This window comes from Vanellus vanellus (genome assembly GCF_965231255.1).
Source record: "Vanellus vanellus genome assembly, contig: HAP1_SCAFFOLD_433, whole genome shotgun sequence".
NCBI classification, from domain to species: domain Eukaryota; kingdom Metazoa; phylum Chordata; class Aves; order Charadriiformes; family Charadriidae; genus Vanellus; species Vanellus vanellus.
In genome coordinates, this window is record NW_028128156.1 from 10,682 (window position 1) to 32,867 (window position 22,186).

A 22,186-nucleotide genomic window follows, 5' to 3' on the forward strand; every position below is an offset into this window, starting at 1 on the left:
CACTGAACAGGGTGCTCCAGGATCCGCAGTTGTGCTCTCCGTGCAACGGGTGTGAACAGACAATCTTTGTATGGGAGTGTGGTGATAACCATCTGGATAAGTGATGGACCCTTTGGCACACGAGCAAACAAACCCAAAACACACAATAAATTGCCTCAGCCAATCCTGGACTTCTAAGTGAAATTTCATGTTTTGAGTACAAGCCGTTTCCTGCCCTTTTATTGTTGAAACAAAATAATTAAATAAAAACATTTACACTGACAACATGCCATGGCGTCACTAAACCAACATCCCAATTCTCCTCGACCCCTGTTTGCACAGGCCCATTTTCTTCTGAGGTGTGCTTTCCAGCAATGCTGAACCCGACGGGCCACCGGGCGTCTGCCAGGCCCCAACAGCACACACACACACAGAGGCAGCAGCACCATGTGGGTAGGCTGCGTGCAAGGAATACAGGCAAAAACCTGACTAAAACACACCTAACGCCACAGGAAGGGGTATCTTCAAAGCTCACGCGTATAAGCTGATCGATGAGGTGCTTCATTTTTCTGAAGTCCTTCATCTGTCATGCCCTCGGGCACCCAGCGCTGAGCAGGCCCATCCTGCCGCCGCCGCCGTGGCTCCAGGCGGCTCCCACCGAGAGGCGTGAAGGCCTGCACGCTGCCCCTGCTCCCCAGCGTGAGGAACGCTTATTTAGTTATTTAATTCTGACAGGACACCAGAGGGGTCAGAAGGCCTCAATCTAACGCCCACCGAGGCCTGGAGCGAGCTCCGCCGCCCCCCCCCCACTCCGGACCTCGCGCCCAACTCCCCCGTTCGCACCGCGCCTCGCAGTGACGCACGCGCCTCCCCGCTCGGCGCCTGCGCGGCCGCTGGCCCCGCGCCCGCTCCCGCGCCTGCGCAGTCGGGCCCGCTCCCGTCCCGCCTCTCCAACCCCCAACCCCCCCCGCCTCCCGCCCGCCCGCTCCGGCGCGGCTCGTGTGACCGGAGCGGCGGCGGGAGTCAGTCAGCGCCCGCGGAGGGAGGCCCCGAGCCCGACACCGCCACAGCCGGCCGCGGAGGGTGGGAGGCGGCGGCCTCCTGCGTCCCCGGCACCATGAGCATCGAGATCCCGCCGGGCCTCACCGAGCTGCTGCAGGGCTACACGGTGGAGGTGCTGCGGCACCGGCCGCCCGACCTGCTGGGCTTCGCCGCCGACTACTTCGCCCGCCTGCGGGATGCCCGCGACCAGGAGGCGGCCGGCGGCGGCCGCAGGGTGGTTAGCTTCGACGGGGAGCCAATGCAGACCGAGTCCAACGGCGAGGAGGAGCCCGACCGCGGCGACGAGGACTCCGACTCCGACTTCGAGCGTAAGTGCCGGCGGTGAGGGGCGGCCGTGAGGGGGGAGCAGCCCGTGGCCGTGAGGGGTGGCGGCGGGGGGCGAGGAAGGGCCGGCAGCGGCGAGTCCTGCCCTCGGGGGAGGAGGCAGCCCGGAAGGCCGGCCGGGCCCCTCCGCCACCCCGGCCGCGGTGCCGCTGCCCCGGCCGCTGCCGCTCGGGGCTGCGGGGCGAGAGCGGGCGGGATGGATTGAATGGGGGAGAGGCTCCGGCTGCCTCCTCTTGCGGTACCGTGGCGGGCGCTGCTGGGCGCCTTCAGCGGGATCCTTCCCTCCGTGGCTCTGCAGGGTGTCGGCTGTGCCCTGGGGAAGCTGTACGCTTGCAGGAGGACTGTTCTCTCGGGGCGAACCCTTGCTCGCCCTGACGTTAGGCCCGGAGGCTCCAGTAAGAGGCTCATTTCTGGCTGGGGTGTCAGAAAGCAGGTGTACAGAGCTGGCTTATAACGGCCAAAATTGTGCCTGGGGTCTGACCGGAGTTATCAGAGTGAATTGAGCAGACTGCCAAGCATGTGATATGAAAGATCATGCGTTATTGTGCAATCTCTTCTGTACTTATCTTTACATTTCTGTCTTTAAGTCATTGTGAACATGTGTTTTTTTCACTGAAGCTGAAGATGTTTATTGCCACTGTTATGTGTTTAAAGTGGGTATTATAAAGCACTGAAATAACTTTTTAATGTGTTACTAAAGAGCAAAAATGCAAAGCCGCCTCTATACTCCTGTTTATACTGTAGCTCTTCAAGATAGAAGATGATACCTGATTTGGATGATGAAATGCCACTCATGATACTTCCATTTCTCTTCTGTCAAAATGTACTGTGTGTCTTGTGCAGCGTGTAGTGTTTATAATTGGGACTGTAATTGAGCTTCAATGCAAAAAGTTATTGAAAATGTTTGTGAATGGTACTTCTTGGCACACCCAGAATTTTGGACCTAAAATTGCTGAATACGCTCTCATTATTAGAAGGTAATTTAAGGGGGGGGGGGGAGGGGAGGGAAAGACAATAAAAGGTATGCTTTCCCTAAACTTTCAGGGCCTTCATTTTGGAGGTCTTATGCCCTTGACCTATAACGTGAGTAAAGGTTTCTGACTTTTATTGATAAAGGATCCTCTTTTAGACCAACTACTATATATGTCACCTTGAGGATGCAGTGTGTTCTTACATCTGTGCGCTGGTTAACAGTTTTAAAGAAACAAGAAGAAATTAAACTGTGGAACAAATAATTGTTTTTCTTAAGGAAGCTTTGAGAGATCAGCTATTTTTGCAGCCCTTTTAGGCTGGGAACTTTACAAAGTAAAACACAGCTTCTTCTCTTGAAAATACACAATCTGAGCAGGACATGCAAGTATATGAGAGGACAAGAATAAAATGTAGTCAGAATGAATTAAAAAGCAGCTTGCAATTACTGTCTAGATTTGAATGTTTATTTTTTTCTAATGAGACAGAGGTTCTGTTTAGGGCATGAAGAAGAAAAGATGAAAGGTGAAGGGTAAAGAGGTGGGCGCTAGTAGCGACTGGATTGTAGTTAAGGGGATGTGCAAGTGCGAGCACGGATTTAGGACAGTAATTACAAGTGATTTTGTTTGTCCTGCAACCCAAGTCAGCAATATTTTTAAGCATCTCTAAATATAGAATAAGTTATAGTTTCTTGTAAAGTGTATTATTTTAAAATAAAGTTCTAGATTGGAAAAATTGCAGTAAATAGTTGGATTTATGTTTTTTAAATGTGCAATATCTCTGTAGATAACGTTTTCCTTTTTTTTTTAAAACCCAGACAACCAAAGAAACATAAACAAAAAGCCCTACTCCACCAGAGCTTTTAATGTCATTGAAAGCAATTCTTCTATTTCTTGATCAGTTTCTTGTTCTAGGGTTTGAAAGATCTTCTCCAGTGAAGTAAGTGTAAAGTTTTCCTGGTGTGTGCTGGCAACTGCAGCTGAAAGGATCCTCTGAAGTTAAATATTTTCAAATAAAAATTTAAAAACTTGATGGTGGCAAGCAGCTTTTCAAATACACCTTTATGTGGTGAGGCTGTCCAAAGCAGAAAGGTGGTTCCTTTGCTTCAAGTTTCTGCTCATCATCTTTCTACTTTAGAGAGAAAATTAAATTAACAAGGCTGGTCAGTATCACTTGTTGTAGTCAGAGCCCTTTAGGCAAGTAGCACTGTCAGTAATGCTGTCTTGCTTCTTAACTGAAAATTTCTGCTATTCCCTCCATACAGTTTCCAAGACCTGGGGGAAGAAGAGTGCTGTGTTCTATTTAGCAGCAGGCGAGGGTCTCTATAGGGTCAGGGAAACAATTATTTCTTACGTTGTTCAGCATTGTGAGGGACAGTCAACCATGGCTATGTGTTTTTTAGATTTCTGTTGTAGCTGTTGTCATAGAAGGCTTCATTAACAAGAAAATGTTGTCATACGTTCTGATCTCTCTCTCTGTGAATTTTATAGATAGGACACAATACTTCTACCTTGTTGTGGAAGACCAGTGTGCTTATAGACTGGTCAGCATTTAAAGGACACTTAAAGATAGAGAAAACACACAAAATGAAGGGGTCACAGATAATCTCACTGGACAGGCCCTAGTACTGTTTACTAATACTGCGTTTTTCCATCTTGGGCAATTTAGGGAAGACTACAATTAATTTCACTTTGTTTTCCTAGGTTAACATGTGTTTATGTTAGAGTTTCAAACACAGGTCAAATGGATGTTTTAAAGATGTTTCCATTGCTGTTTTTAAATATAAAGATGAAATTGAGCAATGGTAGTTTTGTAAAGTATTATGTTAAGAAAAGGTAAAGCTAGTTTAAATAAATAATCTGGTTGTGTATGTTTGGCATATGAAACGTGTCTGCATAAATAATGTGGTTGACTTCATGTTTCTACTTCTGGCACAATATTAAATTTGTGTATCTCTCTAGGCTGCATCTGCATACTATGAGCTAGAGAACAGATGAGTTATCTGGGTTTTTTTGTTTTGGTATGCTTTGAGTGCATTTGGTAATTAAAGGGAGAAATAACTTAAAATCAGAATAAACTCTTGGCCTTTGGTGTAAACCATGTGGCAAATGTCTTCATGTAGTCGTAGTGATGCCAGTGGTTCCTTTTCTGCCATAATGGCACTCCATCAATGTGGTAAAAGTCTCCAAAACTAGACTGAAAAAAAGACTTCTATTCTCTTGTGACACTTAGGAAATTACTTCTAGGTTTATGTTTATTCTCTGAACCCCTGGGATTTTCATCCCTGATTTTTAATCGTTTTTGTATATGCAATCAAAGGATGTCAGGATGTGGCTGTTGAGTAGAGAGTGGAGTGTAAGGAATGTGTGGAGAGAAAATGATGACAGTGGGGGGGTAACCTCCAGAAACGTTTATTCAGTGGGCTGTGGCAGAGATTTTATACATATCAAGCTCTCCTCAGAGCCTTTATTTGATTGGTATAACTGCAAAATCAACAAGTTGGTGGAATTGGGAAAAGATGCAAAGTAACAACTTTATAAATTAGGCTGAGGACATAACCGAGGATGGATCTGTATTCTTAAAATGTGTCCTTGACCATGACACTTGTAATTTTAGTAAGGAAACTCTGAAGGGATGTGTTAAGGGTGCGAAATTAAAGCCACAGAAATGGTCTGTCCACTGTTTAAGACTGAGTCATGGCTTTGGGAAACCTGTTGTAAGTAGCACATCTGAAGGAAGGCAGGCAGCTTTCTTTCTCTGTCAGTTGAGGCAATTCCATGAAGGTGCAAGGTACTGCGCTGTTACCTTTTCATTTTATGTCTCCTTGTTTGTAGTAGTAATCAGTCATAAAATAAAAAAGAAATCAGTTATAAGACTAAAACCACCTGTGTTTGTTCTTGGAGATATTAAATATAATCGACAGTGCAACTAAAATATTTTGGGGATTATGTAATAACTTGAGCAACTCAGATGCCTTAACTAATGTCAAGTATTTTAGTGGAAATTGAATTTTTCCTTCCCAGGGTTTCACCTTGATATTGAAGGAAAGATTGTGCACTTTTCAGCTGCTCCCTGAGCAAAAGAGAACACTTCTTAATATATTGCTTTTGAAATAATCCTCTTCAGTATGCTGTATGGTTCTGAAGGAAAATGGTGCATTTGAATCTGGATGCACAGGTGAAAAGATCCCATTTAGTTCTGCACTGAGCTTCTCAATTAAAGTTCAAGGATTTGCTGAATGTCTTCTTTAAAACACCAATAGGATATTAGAGCAGAAGGCATGCAGAAGGGAGTAGGGAAATGCATTTTTACATCATTAGATCTTGGACATGATACCAAATAAGAGTTCAGTCCATCTTTGAAACCTTTATCTTTTTAATTGTTAAAAGAAGTGCTTACTATTATTTCAGACTGTTTCAGATTACTTACTGGTGTTCTTATTCTTAAGCATCATTTGCTTATGTTTTCTTATTCTGTACTTGGCTGATATGTCTTGTGGAATTCCTCAGGTATTACTCTGTTACATCGATCACAAAGCATTTATGCCCTGCCTACATCAATTTACAGGTCAGGCATAACTCCTTGCTGTTTTCCTGAAATAATACAAGGAAATTTATTGAATGATAGAAGTCAGATGATGTTCAGACTTTTGAAGGGTAGAATAAGGAGAATAGTGGTCCTTCTGAAGAATACTGTTCAAGTTCTTAGAAGTAATTCAGATTCGTGGGTTATTGCAAGTGTTCCTGCAAGGCAGTCACCTTTAAAATGAAAGTACTTTTGACTTTTTAGTAGTACCTTCACCTACTTCCTCTGTAATTGTTAATTTGCTAGGAATAAAGCACAGTAGCTCTCTCATCACTCTGTAGTGTTGGTTGGGTTTTTTTTTGTTTTGTTTTGTTTTTGTTTTTTTGTCCTTAACATTAAATGAGCCTCTCTTTGCAGAACATGTTTTTTACAGTATTATTGAATTATATGATGCAAATTCAATCCAAAGAATAACTACTCTATTTAAAATGTAGGTAGCACAGTGGGCACTCTACTTCAGTAGTCTCTAGATTTTTCCTCTAGATGGAGGAAGAAGCTCTAGATTATGATCTAACTGTATTAAGCCTTTGAGTTCAGTATACAAAGAAAGAGATACGCATACTTTCTTTATAATATGTTTAAAAAGAGTGTATGTGTAAGCAAGCCTAGCAACCTGAAGGTGTAGAAGAAGCTTTAGTTTTACTTATTCTTTGATCTCTATCATTAACATGAAATCAACTATAAAGCAGAGTATTAGCGATGCATCCATGTTGATAGTGTCCTAAGAGGAGTATATTTCTGCATTTAATTTTCTGATTTTAATAGGTCTTGGCAGCATAGTATCTTGAAGGTGTTTAACATAAAAAATACCAAGTGAAAGACGACTATTTTGCAGCTGCTATACTTGCACATGTCTTTGCTTTTGCAGAGACAGTTCTTGCTGACTTAAATCTGAAGGATTAAATAGAGTAACTGCTGTTAGTACTAATGGAACTTCACTCCCAATATTTATCTTTTTCACACAGGGGAACTTTGAACATAAACAAGGTATTAAGGAAGACCGATTTCACTTCTCTTTAGTTACTTGGTCAAAATATCTAAAGCTTTTTTCTGGAGGTCTTTTTGCTTCTGCACTTATCACAAAAGACTTGAGCATTTGTTTTCAGGATATACTTACTCTATTACAAGATTAGACTAGGACTTTCTTAACTAAGTGATGTAGCTCTAAGGAAGTCACCATTTTGTATTTCAGTGGAGCCTGAAGGAAGGTTTCATCAGTAATCTTTGCTACAAATGAAAGTAATTACAATACAGGTGTCATATATCATTCTTACCTGAGATAGTAAAGTAACTGAAAGTATGAAGTGAAGGGATAAAAGCTGCTGGCTGGCCGAGAAGCAGAATTGTAGATGAGTTGACTGACATTTACAAATGTCACTGGATATTGCTAAATGTATATTGATTTACATCTATGTTAGATTAAATTCTATGCTAATTTTAAAAGATTAGTTTCTTGCAATTTTGACACGGTATACTTACAGTGTTATTTGTAACATCCTGTCATCAGCACTGTTATTGTTCCTATAACATTTGTTAGATAGTCCTTAAAATCTCTCGAGAAAGATATGCTTTTATTCCAGTTTGCTCTCAGTTGCTTGACATAATAATTGTGCTTTTCTTAAGTAATCTGTACATCCTAGAATGTGAGGAAGCAGGCAGTACCTTTAAAAATTTCTTTTAAATTCATATTTGTGAACTGTAGCATACTGGTAACTTTTCACTTAACTGTTAAGCTTGATATTTCCTGAAGACTTTTTGATATTAGCTATAACTTTACAGATAAATTAAATTCTAGGCTCAGTTTCTGCTCTTTTAGTATCCTGCTGTTACTTTGGGCAAATAGAAACTGCATTACTCTGTGTACTAACCTCTAAAAAGAGCATAACTAACTATAAAGGAAGGGGATAATTAGCCTTTGTAAATTATTGCTGAGTTCTCAAAAGCTTGTTTTTCCACATTGAAAAAGTTTATTGTAAGAAAAATTGTATGAAACTTCTAAAATTGGATTCTTCTAGCTGGTTCTAAAATTAAGCTAAAGGAAATTATTGTATTGCAGTACTAGATATTGTACTGAATATTAGCTTCTTTTTGACCATGCTATTTTTTCATTTAATAAATGAATATTAGAGTCCTGAGACAATTCCGTTAGTGTTGCAGAGTGCCATCTCCCCCTTCTGCTAATACTGAAGTTTAGTTGTACCCACTTATCTAAAATAGAACAATGGAGATCTCAGGGAAGAGGAGGAGACAACAGAGAACAAGCTCACTTCGAATTATTCACCAGTCAGTCATTAAAAAGCATTAATGTTTAACAAAGAGCAGTTGCTCATTATTCAAATGAAGACTGGAAGTGTAGCCAAGATGAGCTATGGATGTTTCTCACTGGCTTTAGTAACGTTTTCAACTTCATGAATGATCATTCATATTTTTTTGTGAAAGAAGAAGGAGACAATGACAAATATAACTCTAACATATACTGGTTCCTCTTTTAGAGGGATATTGTTCTTATCTCTGTAACAGTCCTTTAGATAAGCTACTCCACTTGCATCTTTGTGATCCATGTCTGGCTTTGCATCAATACTTCTTTGGTATGTATCAATTGTTTGCTGTTTTTTGATACATCAAGACTCTGATTCATATGGGTTTAGCTTTTTTTTTTCCTGAGGTGCCATTAATTGCATGGCAAATGGTGTGTAGTCTTCTGCACTCTGCATTTTTAGTATCTTTATGCATCACTAATGCTATCACTTATGCATCACTAATATGAAACAGACAAGGTAAATTGTCAATCATAAAAACATTGGTTAGAAAAGTTACTAGTGGGGAATTTGAGAAATCTTAGTGTGAATGAAACACTGATATATATAAAAGACTTGCTCCAAGATAATAATTCTGCTAAAGGGTGTGTGCTTAATGCAAAAGGACCTTTTTCTTTTGAAAGTACAGATATGAAAAAGGAACTACCAGGAGGAAACTCCAGAAATCTGTTACACAGAACAAGCAGCTGCTTTGTGGTCATTTGTGTTTTGTCTGTGAGGTTGTGAAAATTGTGGTGATCATGGCAGTGTTCTCTGTGCATTAATGGATAGGATAGCTAGAAGAGAGAGGAGATTTAGAAGAAAGCAAGCCTGTCTTACAGTTACTGTACTGCTAGGATTTGGCCGATGTTTCATAAATATACAGTAAGTTGTCTATAATAAAGCCCAGCATTGTATTAGTAGCGGTTTTGCTACTTGCCCTTTCCATACGGGGGGCACTTCTTTCTATTTAGAAATTGAAGATGATGAGTAGTGGCAATTCTGCTCTGAGTATAGACTTGGAAATTCCCTTTAGGGGAGAAGACATCTCTAGGAACAGCCTGCCTTTGAGACATGTGGGAGGGACTGCAGGTATCCCTTCTGTAGCACTGCTTTTAATTTAAAAACAACAACAAAACCAAACAAACCTGTTTTTTATTTTTCTAAAAAGAATTAAGCCACTCTCTGTTCCCTCATTCTATTTCCTTTTAACTTTCCGAGGGTGGCTTGAAGAAGAGCTTTGCTTCTCCTCAGAAACGGTATACAGCCTGCGGGAACCCAGTTTCCAACTGGCATGATGTCAGGTTTTGTTCTGAGGTCATTTTACAGAAGTCTGGAACCCTGCACACTTTTTTGGGTGTTGGTGAAGTCCAAACCAAGATGGTCCATGATCAGGGGCCTTACCAGCAAAATTGAGCAAGTTGTCACAAAATTTCTCTCTAAACTGTTGTGTGAACAAGGATTAGGGTTGCAAGTTGGAGATGCAGTGGTGATTTTGGTAAAAAGATGTTCTTCCATCAGTTTCTGTCCTCTGAATCTGAGTGGTATGCAGTGAAGGATTGTAAAGCTTAAAGTACTGCTTCTCTTGTTGCAGAGCATTCTAAAAACATGTATGGAGGTTGTGTGGGGAGTGGACTGTGTGTTTTTTAGATGAGGGTTGAGAAACTACTATAGTTTTCCAACGTACTTTTAAATAAGTTGTAGTGCCAAGTTCCTTGTTCTTGGTGATTGTATATTGACAATTGTTATAAAGCAGGATGTCACAATGGCCCTCCATTTCCATTTTGGTTCTTCCTCCCTTGGGATAGCATATTGTTTTCTGCTTCCGATTGAGAAAACTGTATTCCACAGAAGAGATTTTAAGAAAATAAAAATACAAATATTTGTGAGATTTTTTCCTGTTGGGGCTCCAGTAAACACTGCCATTTCTGTGGCAGCACTTGTGCTAATCCTGATCATTCAGGAAGAATTGCTTCCTCAAGGACATGCATGTAAGGAACTGGTCTGTCTCAGGTTGTCATGGATATGGGGAGTACCTCTCTATGCAAGATGTCTCATGGACAGCCCTGGAATGAAAATTCAAAGATGGTGGAGTTTCCTCTTTTTCTCTTTTTTTTTTTTTTTTTTTGAAGTGTTTTGAAACAGGTAGGTTTTTTAACATTTAATATTATCAATGTTTCTGATTAAAATTCATAAGTAATTGTAAAAGTCAAAGCTTTCTCAGGGATAAGTTATGAAAGATGGCTCACTAAAATAGATTAACAGTCAGTCTTGTGTCTCTGACACCTTTAGGGGAAGGTTGCTGGAAGATTCCACAAGTATTCTTGTTCTAAATAGCTAAAGCTTAATACTATTCAGAGTGGTGATGTTACTTTAAATACTTCAGTTTCTCAAGCATATAGAAATGAAACATCGCTGGATGTAATTTGTAGAATGATTTTAATTCTAATCTTGAGATTGTGTAACTTTACGGTAAACAGCCATAAACTGTTGGGCTTCAGTTTCTCTTGTATTCTGTATGAGCATCTCTCAGATCCTTGTGAAATAATTTTAATTTCTTGCTGCTGGAAACGTTTTATAATTAAGTGTTGTGCCTTGTGTCTCTTTTTCATAACCCTGTCAAACAATGTAACTTTATGATGTGTATTGGTTTTGCTAGTGGTTTTCTTCTTAACTTTTCGTAGCTTTTACATGCAGACACTTTTCCCAGTTAAAAGATTTGCAATGTGTACCATTTATTTCGAAGTAGTATGTAGCTGGGACTGTGGGGAGCTTTATACCAGAAGTTCTGCTACTAAAAATCAGTTCATCTGAAAGCTGAACCATGTAGTACTTGCCACCTGCTACACCTCACTTTGGTCAGGGAATTCTTTTCATTGTTACTGGCATATTTATGTTAGGATGAATGCTAACTTGTGCCCTCTTGCACGGACTTCAAACATTCATGAGCATAAAACAGGATTTTTCCTAGTCTGGGAAGAACACACTGATTTTTTTACTATTATCCTTTCTTAGGAAACAGGACGAATCTGTCTGTCTTCACTCTTCCTCTTTCCCCTAAATCCTGTTCCAGTGAAAGTGCACAGGATGCAGTTACTGGAATTGTGTGTGTGGTTGTCTGTCAAAATATTTTTCTACATGGAGATTATTCTTTTTACAGCTATATATTTTATGTAAGCTTTGCTGAATGCTGACTTAATATTGTTAGAAGTGTAAATATGAAGGAAAAAAAGCTATGAAATAATATTTTTCTGAGATGTTGTACAGAAGTTATTTTTGTTCATAATTTTGTTGTGTGTCACAACCTGAAGATTGCCCAGATAAGAAGTTTTAACTTTTCTAAATTTTAAAACATACATATTTGAAATCCACTCAAATTTATTTATACTGGTTTACTAAAAGGAACTGTTACAAATTATATCTGAATAGAATAAGATCCACTTGTGGATTATTGATTGCTATAATTGCACTGGTAATGAAGTAGTACTTCATGTTGTATACACATAGAATCACAGAATTGCCAGAGAGGTTGCTAATACTTCTGCAGAATCCATGGTACTCTTCTGTACCTTCTCTCTCATCGCTTTGTGCCACCCCTCGGTCTGCTGGCCGTCATCCTCCTTCAGAGCTGAGGCTATGCCACCTGCTGCGGTGGTGTGGAAGGGCTGGGTGTGATTCACATTTTGTTGTCTCTGTAGTAAAGCATCAGACAAGAAAATTAACTTTAATTGTGGAGTCAGTTGTGCTCATGCAGAGGATCCTGCACCCTAGAGATGAGGGGAAGCAAGGTAGAAAACCTGGTGTTCAGCACTGATTCTGAAGCTCCCACTACGGGGTAAAATCCTGCAAATCCTATGCACCTCTTCTTTCACTACTGTAGATAAATCTATATATAGGACACAGGTTGTGGGTTGGTGTTGGGTTTTTTGCGTGTGGGGTTTTCTTTTTTGGCAACTGGATAACCAGTAACTTCAGTTGCAAGTTTTTCTCCCCTTCTCCCTTTGAAAAAACAGCCAAACAAACTAAACCCCAACAGCCCAAAATGTATATGGTGGCTCTGTCAAAACGTATAGTTATTCACCTGGAAAAAGGATGTCTGAAACTAGAGGGCCCCTTAATGCATCTATCTGCAAATGACATTTACTTCTATTGGCCTTCTTGCCATTGGAACTTAAACTGGAAGCAAAGTATGAGTTTAATGAGCTGTTAGAGTATCTTTATGGAATCACAGAATGGTTGAGGTTGGAAGGCCCCTCTGGAGGTTATCTTGTCTAACCCCTTTGGTTAAGCAGGGCTGCCTAAAGTGGTTGCCCAGGACCACGTCCAGACAGCTTTTAAGTATCCTGAAGGATGGACACTGCAGAACCTCTTTGGGCAGCATGTGCCAGTGCTTGGTCACCCTCACAGTAAAAAAAAATATGTTTCCCAATGTTCAGACAGACTCTCCTGTGTTTCAGTTTGTGCCCATTGGCTCTTGTCCTGGCCTGGAACTGGACACAGTACTCCTACAGGTGTGGCTTTGCCAGGGCTGAGGTAGAAGGGAAGGACTACCTCCCTCGATGCGTTGGCAACACTGCTCCTAATGCATCCCAGGATACCATTAACCTAGGATGTCTTGCCTGGCATATACAAGTGTACTCGTGGCCTGATTTAAGTGTGGATGTGTGAGATTAGGCTCTGAATCAACTTGAAGTGATGCTTGATACTGGTGTTTCTGATTGAAATTCCTCTTGTTCTTTTATACAGATGAAATCAGGTGACAGCACAACCTGTGACAGCACAACCCATTCCAGCTTTGTCTTATATAAAAGCATGCTACGTTTCATCATCCAAATCAGTAATGACAATAGGAATTGATAATGACATGACCCAGCCAAAGAACTGAACTATGGGCTCCTACGTGCTTCCTGTTTTAGCTGTAGGATGCTATTCTTAAATCCTACCTACTTACAATACCTGTATACAATCCTGAGCTCAGGTTGATCTGGCAAGTATAGCTATGTAACATCCATGCTGGGTATATAAACCACCATGCCCTGCCAGTGTTGCTGGTTGTTTCTGCTGAGCTTCAGATCTTCTCTTCTTCCACGTTCTTCATCTAAATTGCTCTCTTCTGTAGAACTGGTTCATTTATAGTTGTTTCTTACTGTCTGTCACGAGATACTGTACCTGACTGAGAGTGACTCCAATCTGGTTTATCCGAGACTGTAAATAGCTAAGCGTCAAAGGAAAAGCTTCTTATACTGCATCTCATCTGTAACTGCCCACGTTAATTCTTCCGTTCTGTTCTAGTGCAAACTTGAGCAGGCCAGATGTATATCACTGAGGAAAAGCTAAGACCAACCCTTTTTTCCTTTGCATTGAAACAGATTGGAAGTGCTGCTACAATCGGTGATCATTGATAGGCTTGTTGTGTGCTCAGATCTGGGACTGAAACCTTGGTCGGTCTATGTTTTTTTTTTTTTTTCTTTGCTGCCCATCCATCATAAAGTGTTCTAAAATGGTGGTGGATGTGCAAGTACAGGCTTGAGACTGACCATGTAAGTGTGCCCCAAGCACAAACAGTTGCGTCTTCCACTTCTGTGTAATTCACTTATTTGTGTTGGAAGCTGTACTGAAGCTTAGCAGTATCCGTTAAGCCAATTAGCCTATCAGAGAAGGGCACTAGAGTTAGAACAGTTGGATCACGATCACTTTCTGTTCTTATGTTTCCTCTACTTGTGTAATTATTTTTGTGGCAGCATATCTATATCTTAATGAGCCATGGTCTCGAAGTTTCATTAGATTTTTGAAAAAGTATTTGTTACGATACTATGGCAACGATAGTGGAAGACAAATTCCTCAAGAAAATGTGTATTTAATGAAAAGCAAGCGTAGCTGTTCTAAGAGTTCCTGCATCCCTTTTACCTACTGATAAGATTTAAATAATTTGCAATATGTATAAGATCAGTTTGACGGTATAACAACTAGTTGCTTGTATTGGACAGCTAACTGTAGTGTGTGTGTGTATACGTACACTTTTCTCTGTGTAAGTTGCTGATCACTGCCCCTTTGTCAGAAACTTGCAGAAGAGTACCAGCTGAAAATATGTAGATGATTTGGCAAATGTAATTTTATGTTACCATGGTTTGGTAAGGATTTGAAGCAAATGATGATGCCATTAACTTAGTGTTGGTTTTTTCTTAAAAAAAGGCAACTATATTGTTCAGTCTAGAATAATGAGTCTGACATTGTAGGAAAGTGTCTTAAATCCCCGAGCACACCTGTTAATTGAATTCTTTTCTTCATGTGCTCTTATGTGCTTAGTGGTGCTTGAGTTTAAGATTTTTATAAATGCTTTGTGCTTCACTACATAATTTCAGTTGCACTGAAGTTCAATTTTCTTTGTCCTCGTTTGTGTACAAGTTAGATTTGCTTAAATATCTGTCGTAATGAAAGATGTGAGTGTTCAGCTGTATCAATTTATTTGCTTTCTGAAAATTATGGTTGATTTTGCTTATAAGGAGTATAAGGTGCTAGTAAACTATATTAGGTATGGATGGCATTGTAAAACTGTTTTATGGTAGTAAATATTTGATTTTTCAAGATACCTTTTATATCCTGATACAGCATTATTTAAAGATGCTATCAGTCTCACTAGGATTTTATAATAAGCCTGCCAAGCAGCTGCCAAGTGCAGATAGCCAACATTTACATTCAGTGTTGTGTGATGGTAGCTGTGACATGATTCCAATTAAAAGCTTGGTTTGCACACTGCAGATGTCTTCTGAATATTAATGTGTACTACAGACAGAGCAGATGGATCTCTTTAAAATACAATGCAGTGAATGTAAAGTTAAGGTTCGGTTTCTGGTGGAAATTGAGAGGCAGTCAAAAATATTCGTTTTTTCTTTTTCATTGCTAAAGCACAATAATATCTGTGCATTGTCATAATCTTCTTTACATACAGGAGGAAATCAACTCTTCATTATACATCCAAATAAAAATACAGCCTTATGCTTTATTGAAGTTATCTTAAACGCCAAATGTACCTAGAAAAGTATTAGGAATGCATGCAACATTTGCTGTGCTTTAAATATGCCTCTGCCTAAAGGACAGATATGAGGCAACAGATAATAATTGACATGTAGGATGTCTATGAGTTAATCGAGGAGTTGTTCATTGACAAAGACTCTGTGAAAGTATATATAAGTGTGTGTATTTAAAGGGGATTTGAATATGTATGTGAGGTGTATTGGAAAAGTGCATCCTGGATAGGAGGGGTAGTATAAAACTGGGAAATGAAGAGAGTAACAAGAACATCAGTGGTGTGCTGCCATATAGTGTGTTGCAAACCCAAAGTTATCTTTCAAAAACCAGCAGCAATCCAGCTGTGCAAGTGTTTGAATTAATTACTTAAATATTTACCCTGCTTCTATGGCAGTCCTTGAGATAAATGGAGTAAATCCTTGATAGTGGGAATATAATAAAATTTTGGAAATAACAGGGTAAGTGTAGCATGGAAACAGAAAGGAGAAGGGTTTCTATATGAGTGGGAATTGTAACTTTCCTCTTTTCTGCTGCAGTTGTGTTACCCTCTCAGGCAGAATGCAGGTGTGTGAGAAGGGACCGAGCAGTTGAGTACAGGCGGAAGATGTTATAGAAAAGACAGTGACAGGAGGGGTGAAATATGTAAATCCAGTACATTGGTAAAAACACTAGCAAGTTAAACATAGCTGTGACATGCTTGTCTCCCACCCTTTTTATACTTAACTTTACAATAGCTTATACCTGAGGCTGTATAAACACTAAAGCCAGTGCCAGTGATAGCATTTTCTACTTCATCCATGTTACTTTAATGAAGACTTTCCCCCAGATCTACATTTGCATTATGTTTGGCTACTCTAGTTATATTACCTGGCTAATATTTCTCTCAAAGTTACTGCCCTAGCTGTAGAGAAGAGGTTCCTGGCTTCAGCAAGAGTACTTATTAAAGTGATACATGCATACTTTCAGAGAAGTTGGCTGTGTGCTATTCCTGAGGATAATACTCATTTGATAAGAGGTTTTTGTTTTGTTTTGGTTTGTTTTTTAATATAGACCACAGCGAGACTGAGAGTAGAATAGCCCACGAGGTTTGGGAGAGGATGGCAGTGACCAGGTCGGAATGAGGAAGAGCTGTGTCTGGACCTCGCTCTGGCTGGTTTTGATGATGTCCCAGACCACAGTTGTAGGTGCCATTTCCCTTACAGAGGAGTGTAGAAATTGCCTGGTGAATCTTACTTAGTTGTCATGAGAGGCCCTCAGTGGGTTGTTGCTCTCATTAAAGATTGTTTACTAATGTTCAATGCATTCAGTTGTTCAGGATAATAGTGTGACTTTCATTAGGCTTGTGAAAATAGAAAAACAAGTGATCTTGGCTGATTGCAGTGGCAGATCAGGAGGAGTCACTGAGACTATGCTTTTTGGGGAAGTTACTTAAGTATTTTAAACTAAAACATAGCAGTGGCTCTGTGCTGTAGTAGAATGAAATAAAATAATACATAATGAAATGTATAAAAACTTGTCTCAGGTTTATGTGGTTTTTGTTTGTTTGAGCTGTATTCACATTGCATTCATCTGTATACAGTTCATTAATCTTTGGAAAGACATTTCTGAAAGAGCCACAGTGGAAATCAAAATGGAGTAGCTTACTAGACATAGTTAAATCACAATTTTGTGACTCATTTAAAAATTATCTCCAGGGTTTCCAAGTATGTTTGGTGAAACTCATCTTTCCAAGTAAGCCAAAAGAGATTTAAATGTTGTTAATTTGTAACATAGAGCAATGACTTTGCACCTTATAACCACTCAAAGGATTAAAATCTGGCTTAAATCTTTAGCGTTTTATGTTGTAAAAGACAAAGATGTGAAGATAAGTTTTCGAGGTGTCTTAGAAATCAAAGCCATAGTAAAAAATCAGTTGAAATGTGAAAGTGTTATGGTAAAAGAACTGTACTTGTCAGAGTCAAATGTTGCTTTACAGCACTTCTGAAGTTTCTACCAAAAATATTTCAGACAAAATTTGCCTTCATTACATTTCAAAGATCTTAAATACCCGAAGTATTAATCCTCCTGCCTAATATATCTGTGAGTTCTGGTGGGGTGGGAGTCTGGTAAATGAAGATGTGAAGTTTGAAAGCAGGACTGGTAAGATAGAAAGGAAGTGTCAAGAGACTTGGAACAGTGTCCTTCCTCAGCCACTGCACCTAGTCTTGAGGCTGTTGCCCATGTTTCTTACTGATTAGGAAATGTCTCATGGTTCCCTAGATAAGATGCAACTATATTTTCCTGTATGAAGCATTTATTTTAAGGAATTTTTCAATTATTTCTCCTTGATGTGATGTTTGTGTTACTCTGTAGTCTCATACTCATCTTTGACCCTTTCTGGCTTTTTCATTGTCAGAGAATCCCTATGAAAATCACTTCCAAATATGTTCAGGATCTTTACTTTTTATCATCTACTTTAATGTTGGCTTTGTAAGCCTGATGACATTCTGGCTCTTAAAACTTTTGTGATATTACTAATGTGGCTCCTTTGTTTCCCTGTCTCTGAAATGCCTTCCTCTTTAAACGTGCTCTGAAAGTCCAAGCAAATTTCCCTTTTTCACTTATTTTGTCTTGCTTTGCTGTACCCTCCAGCATTTTGCTGCTTCTGACAATACTTTGAAGATTTGTCATAGAATCATAGAATGGTTTAGGTTGGAAAGAACCTTGAAGATCATCGAGTTCCAACCCCCCTGCCATAGGCAGGGACACCTGTCAGTTGCTTCTTAACTCTCCTACTTCTTTGCAGCATCCTTCCTTTTCTGTGCAGTGTATGATTTTTGTCTTTCTAATCCTGAAAAAATTCCAAAGTCTTTTATTTCAGTCTCTGACAATCTCCACTGTAGTATCAGCATACAGTTTTATCTTCAATCACTGTGAAATGTATTCTTTCAGCTGAGATTGTAGCCGAGCACTGGGAATTTGTCTAATTTCATGTCTATAAAGCAAGTGCATGTCTTGTTGCTATCTCTTCGATCTTCATAATATAGATTACTCATAAAAAAACAACACCAAAAAAAAAAAGTGCTGTGTTTGGCTAGGTCTCTGAATCACGTCAGCAAGAAATAGGAGAGGGCTGTGTGGGTCATGCCATTGCAATGTCAGATAATACGGAGTGCTGCTTGATAGGTATTAATTCTCCTGTACTTAGGCTTCAGTTGGGCTCTATTAACTCCTGAATTCTGAGAGCAGAATTCATTGCATAACAGGGTCACTGTCCTTTTTGATACTGAATTAATATATGCTGAGAAACATAATCAAAATAGTACCATGCACGACTGTTGAAAATCAGTTGTGGAATGAGAATATTGAAATAGTGATATATTTTCCTAAAGTGTCTTTAATTAAAACAAACAAAAACCTCTTAACATCTTAGACAAGAAGTGCTGTTATAAGCAGAGGGTCCCCCAAATTTCTTTCAGAGTTAAGTAAAGATTTATCTTTCTTGAATTTGTCAGCTGTTTAAAGTCCGTCCATTCCAGAGTGCATATTAATTTTTCTTCTGTCTTAAAAAAGCGCCAACCCAAAATAGCACAACAGCTTTAATAACTTTGTAAACCATCTTTTTTTAACTGACATAGATGCCTTGCTTCTTGACTCAACTTTTTCCTTCAGAAGTAGTTATTACATTCTGTCTATCAGAGGGGTTTTAAAATCTCTGAAAGCAGGGATCAGGGGGTCCTCTAAGATGAGGCTTCCAGACAGTGTTTTTCCATTTTTGTGTCAGTAATTTTTAAATCCAAATAAAGAAATCAATTAAATTGGAGACCAGGATGTGTTGCTACTTTGTTTTTATATTTTATTATCTCTTGCTACTGATGAGAGTTATTTTAAAATATTGGGAATGAAAAGGTGTCTGTGCCTCTTATTACTTCTCCTGTAGCAGAGAGGAAAAGAGTGTTTAATATTAATATAATTTTTGTTGCTGTTTTCCAACTTAATGGATGTAAAAGTCTCTTACAGAAAAATAAAGTGTGTGTGTGTACACAGACAATCCTGGACTGTGCTTTCCATTTTTCTGCCTTTTTTATTTTTAATGTTCCATGCTCCCTCTGTTTGTCCTCTGAAAGAACGTGCTTCCTCCCTAGTGTTCCCTGACCTTTTGTCTTCCTCCGAATATCTGGCATGCTTCAATTGACACCATCAGAATCTCTCCTGCCTGTCTCTAACCAGTTTCTGAGTTTCCATCCTCTTCTGGGGGAAAGGAAATAGAAGGAAAAAAAGATTGGCACCTGTAAAACTCTTGTCTGTTTCTGTCTGTTTTGCTTTTCTGAAAGAAACATTGACCTGGACTGTAGGTTCCAGAACTGCCTCTGAAAAAATTGTCATAGTTTGTAGCGCACTCACACTCCGCACCTTGTCAAGCAGAGAGCTGGAAGGGGTTAGTGGAATTTGCCAGGGTCCAGCAGGGATGCCCTGAAGAAAATCATGGATACGTAACTATTATATTAGTAACAGTCACAGGGAACACCATTATTTTACTTGTTGAAAAACAAGTTCAGATTTGTATTTATTAAAGTGTGATTGTGTACCTGATGATGAAAGTCTTGTTTCTGCTATGGCATTCCTTTTTAATTACTAGGAATCCTAAAAACGTGATACTTGAATCTTTAAATTTTCTCACAGTTGTAATGGTTCATATTCATGTAAGTCCATTAACATCTTGGTGTGTAGAAAAACAGTTTGACAGCTGTAGTCTAGCACTTCCTTATCGTAACTTGATATAACATTCCATAGAGACAGTCACGCCTCAGATTTATATTCCACTCTGCTTCTGGTATTTCAGCTTTAGTAGTTTATAGTGTCAACTCACATGTTGTTTGGATAATCTTAATTGACATGTTAAATAAGAACAACTTACATTCTGTTTCTCTTTTTTTCTCTGTTAACATAGGATGATATTGTGACATGATTCGATGGGAAAGGACTCTAGAAGTCACAGATTTCTGCTGATTTGTTTTAATAAAGCTGGTATTTTATGCCTATGCTCTATGAACTCCGAGTACTATATTGCTGAATTTATATAACCTATTATAAACTTTGCTCCATCTTTCATCAGGAAACCTTCAATTGTTGAGTTGATTAGAGTGTTGCATGAAAGATCTGTATTAAATTTTTGTGTGCATAATAGCTTAACTTAGTTTGCTGCTGTAAATTGTATCCAGCATGAGAAACAATCGGCATGTTTTTTTTTTTTTTCCCCCAGTTATAATTAGGAAGTGTTAGCGGGTCCTAGTAAAAAGCAGAGTGTTTGTGGAGGAAGAGGAATAAAGTTTTCGAGGTATTCAGTACAGAATGGTAACATCTAGTACTCTAAGCTCATGCCTGGAATGCCAGTTCTTCGTTTGTCCCTGAATTTTTCCTGTGACCCTGAGCTGGTTGTTCGAGTTTTGTTTAACCTTTCTGTAAGAATTTAATGTTCTTACTATGTGTAAGAAGAGAATAGCAATAGCTAGGAGAATGATTACTGTAATTTCTCACTTCATTTCAAGCTTTAGTGTCTTCTGTAACTGTACAATGCTTATTAGTAGTATGGAGAAATAACTTACACTATTATGGTAGTAGTGTAACTTTTTAAAAGCTTGCTGGTATTTTTTACCAGTCACTTTTCAGTATACTGACGAAGAAGTGATCCCACGCACTGTAGGAAAAGCATTCTTTTAGATCTCCTTTGTAAAGTTGGAGAATAATTTTATTGTCACTTGTTTGGCTTAAATACTTTAATTGTTTGGTTTTGAAAGCAGGGGTAAAAAAAAGTAATGTCTGTTTCCTTTTTCTTTTATATACTTTTTCACCTGTGGGGCTGAGTTTTAACACCGGCCTGTAACCATAGTCGGAACTCTTGTAAGTTAAGAACGGTGAGCCAAAATCCAGCATCAGATATTTCAAAGAAATCTCCATGCCAAAGCAAACTGAAGAACATTGGAGAAATTCCTGTATTTTTACTTTTGGAAAGTATTTAAAAAATAATAATGAAAAAAAAAATACCTATGTTTGAGGTCAGCGATTCCCAGCATTATCACATACCAGTCTCTGCTTCTGAAATTAAATCCCTAATTTTTCAAGTGAGAAAATGAAATGGAATGGAGCCACTAACAAGTAGTAGTATAGCTGCATGGCAGTAGTGCTGTTCGCTGTAAGGTACATTTGTGAATTTAACTAACATAATGTACAGTATTGATTTATTTATGCAAATTATTCAAATAATTTTTATTAAATAAATGGAATGCCATACCTTTACTTTGAGGAAGAAAGGTTGTGCAGTCTTCTATTTGTAAATACGTACATGACTAATTTTTGCTGAGTTAGCCGATTGAAGGTAGTAAAAAATGTTTTTGAAATTGGGAAGCTGAGCTCCTTTATAGCATTGTTTCTTCTTTGAGTGTTTGTATGTGTCATTCATATATATATGAATGAATGCCCACTATTTTGCTGGGTTGTTTTTTTTTTTCCTTTTTCCCCAGTGCAGGAAAAGGAAAATGATGATTGAGCTTAAGTGATACTGACATAAAATTGGTAACTACTTATTTAATCAGTATTTGATTTAAACTAGAGAAATTACTAGTTCTAGAAATTGCAATTGTAAATAAAAAAGAATCCTACAGCCAGAAGCCTGTGATTTTTTTAGTCTGAAACAACCCCTGTTAAGTGTTCCTATCTAGTGCTTAATTCCGACTGTGCCTCAGGACAGTATGGAGAACACGCACGTGTTCAGCAGACATTTCTGACTTTTCTTAAACAGTGGAATAGGATTGCTGTCCTTGGTCAGTTCTGGCAAAACTTGCCAACTTCATCTGCCTTTCCACTACTGGCGTCACTTGCCTTTGGCTGCCAGGGAGGAAATTGGGCTGTTTTGGTCTCTTCTGGTACAATGGTTTAATTTACCTCAGTTTCTGTTGTGTTTA

General features: G+C 39.1%; 1 protein-coding gene across 1 annotated transcript in view; it reads left to right on the plus strand.

The window, feature by feature from the left end:
- The first annotated feature begins 986 nt into the window (after positions 1 to 986).
- The window catches only part of LOC309684695 (cAMP-dependent protein kinase type II-alpha regulatory subunit-like), a 67,037-nt gene continuing 45,837 nt past the window's right edge, over positions 987 to 22,186 (plus strand). The window contains exon 1 of the mRNA XM_082500561.1: positions 987 to 1,349. Coding sequence (XP_082356687.1) covers positions 1,097 to 1,349 — 253 coding nt within the window. The 5' untranslated portion in view covers positions 987 to 1,096. The remainder of the gene's footprint in view (positions 1,350 to 22,186) is intronic.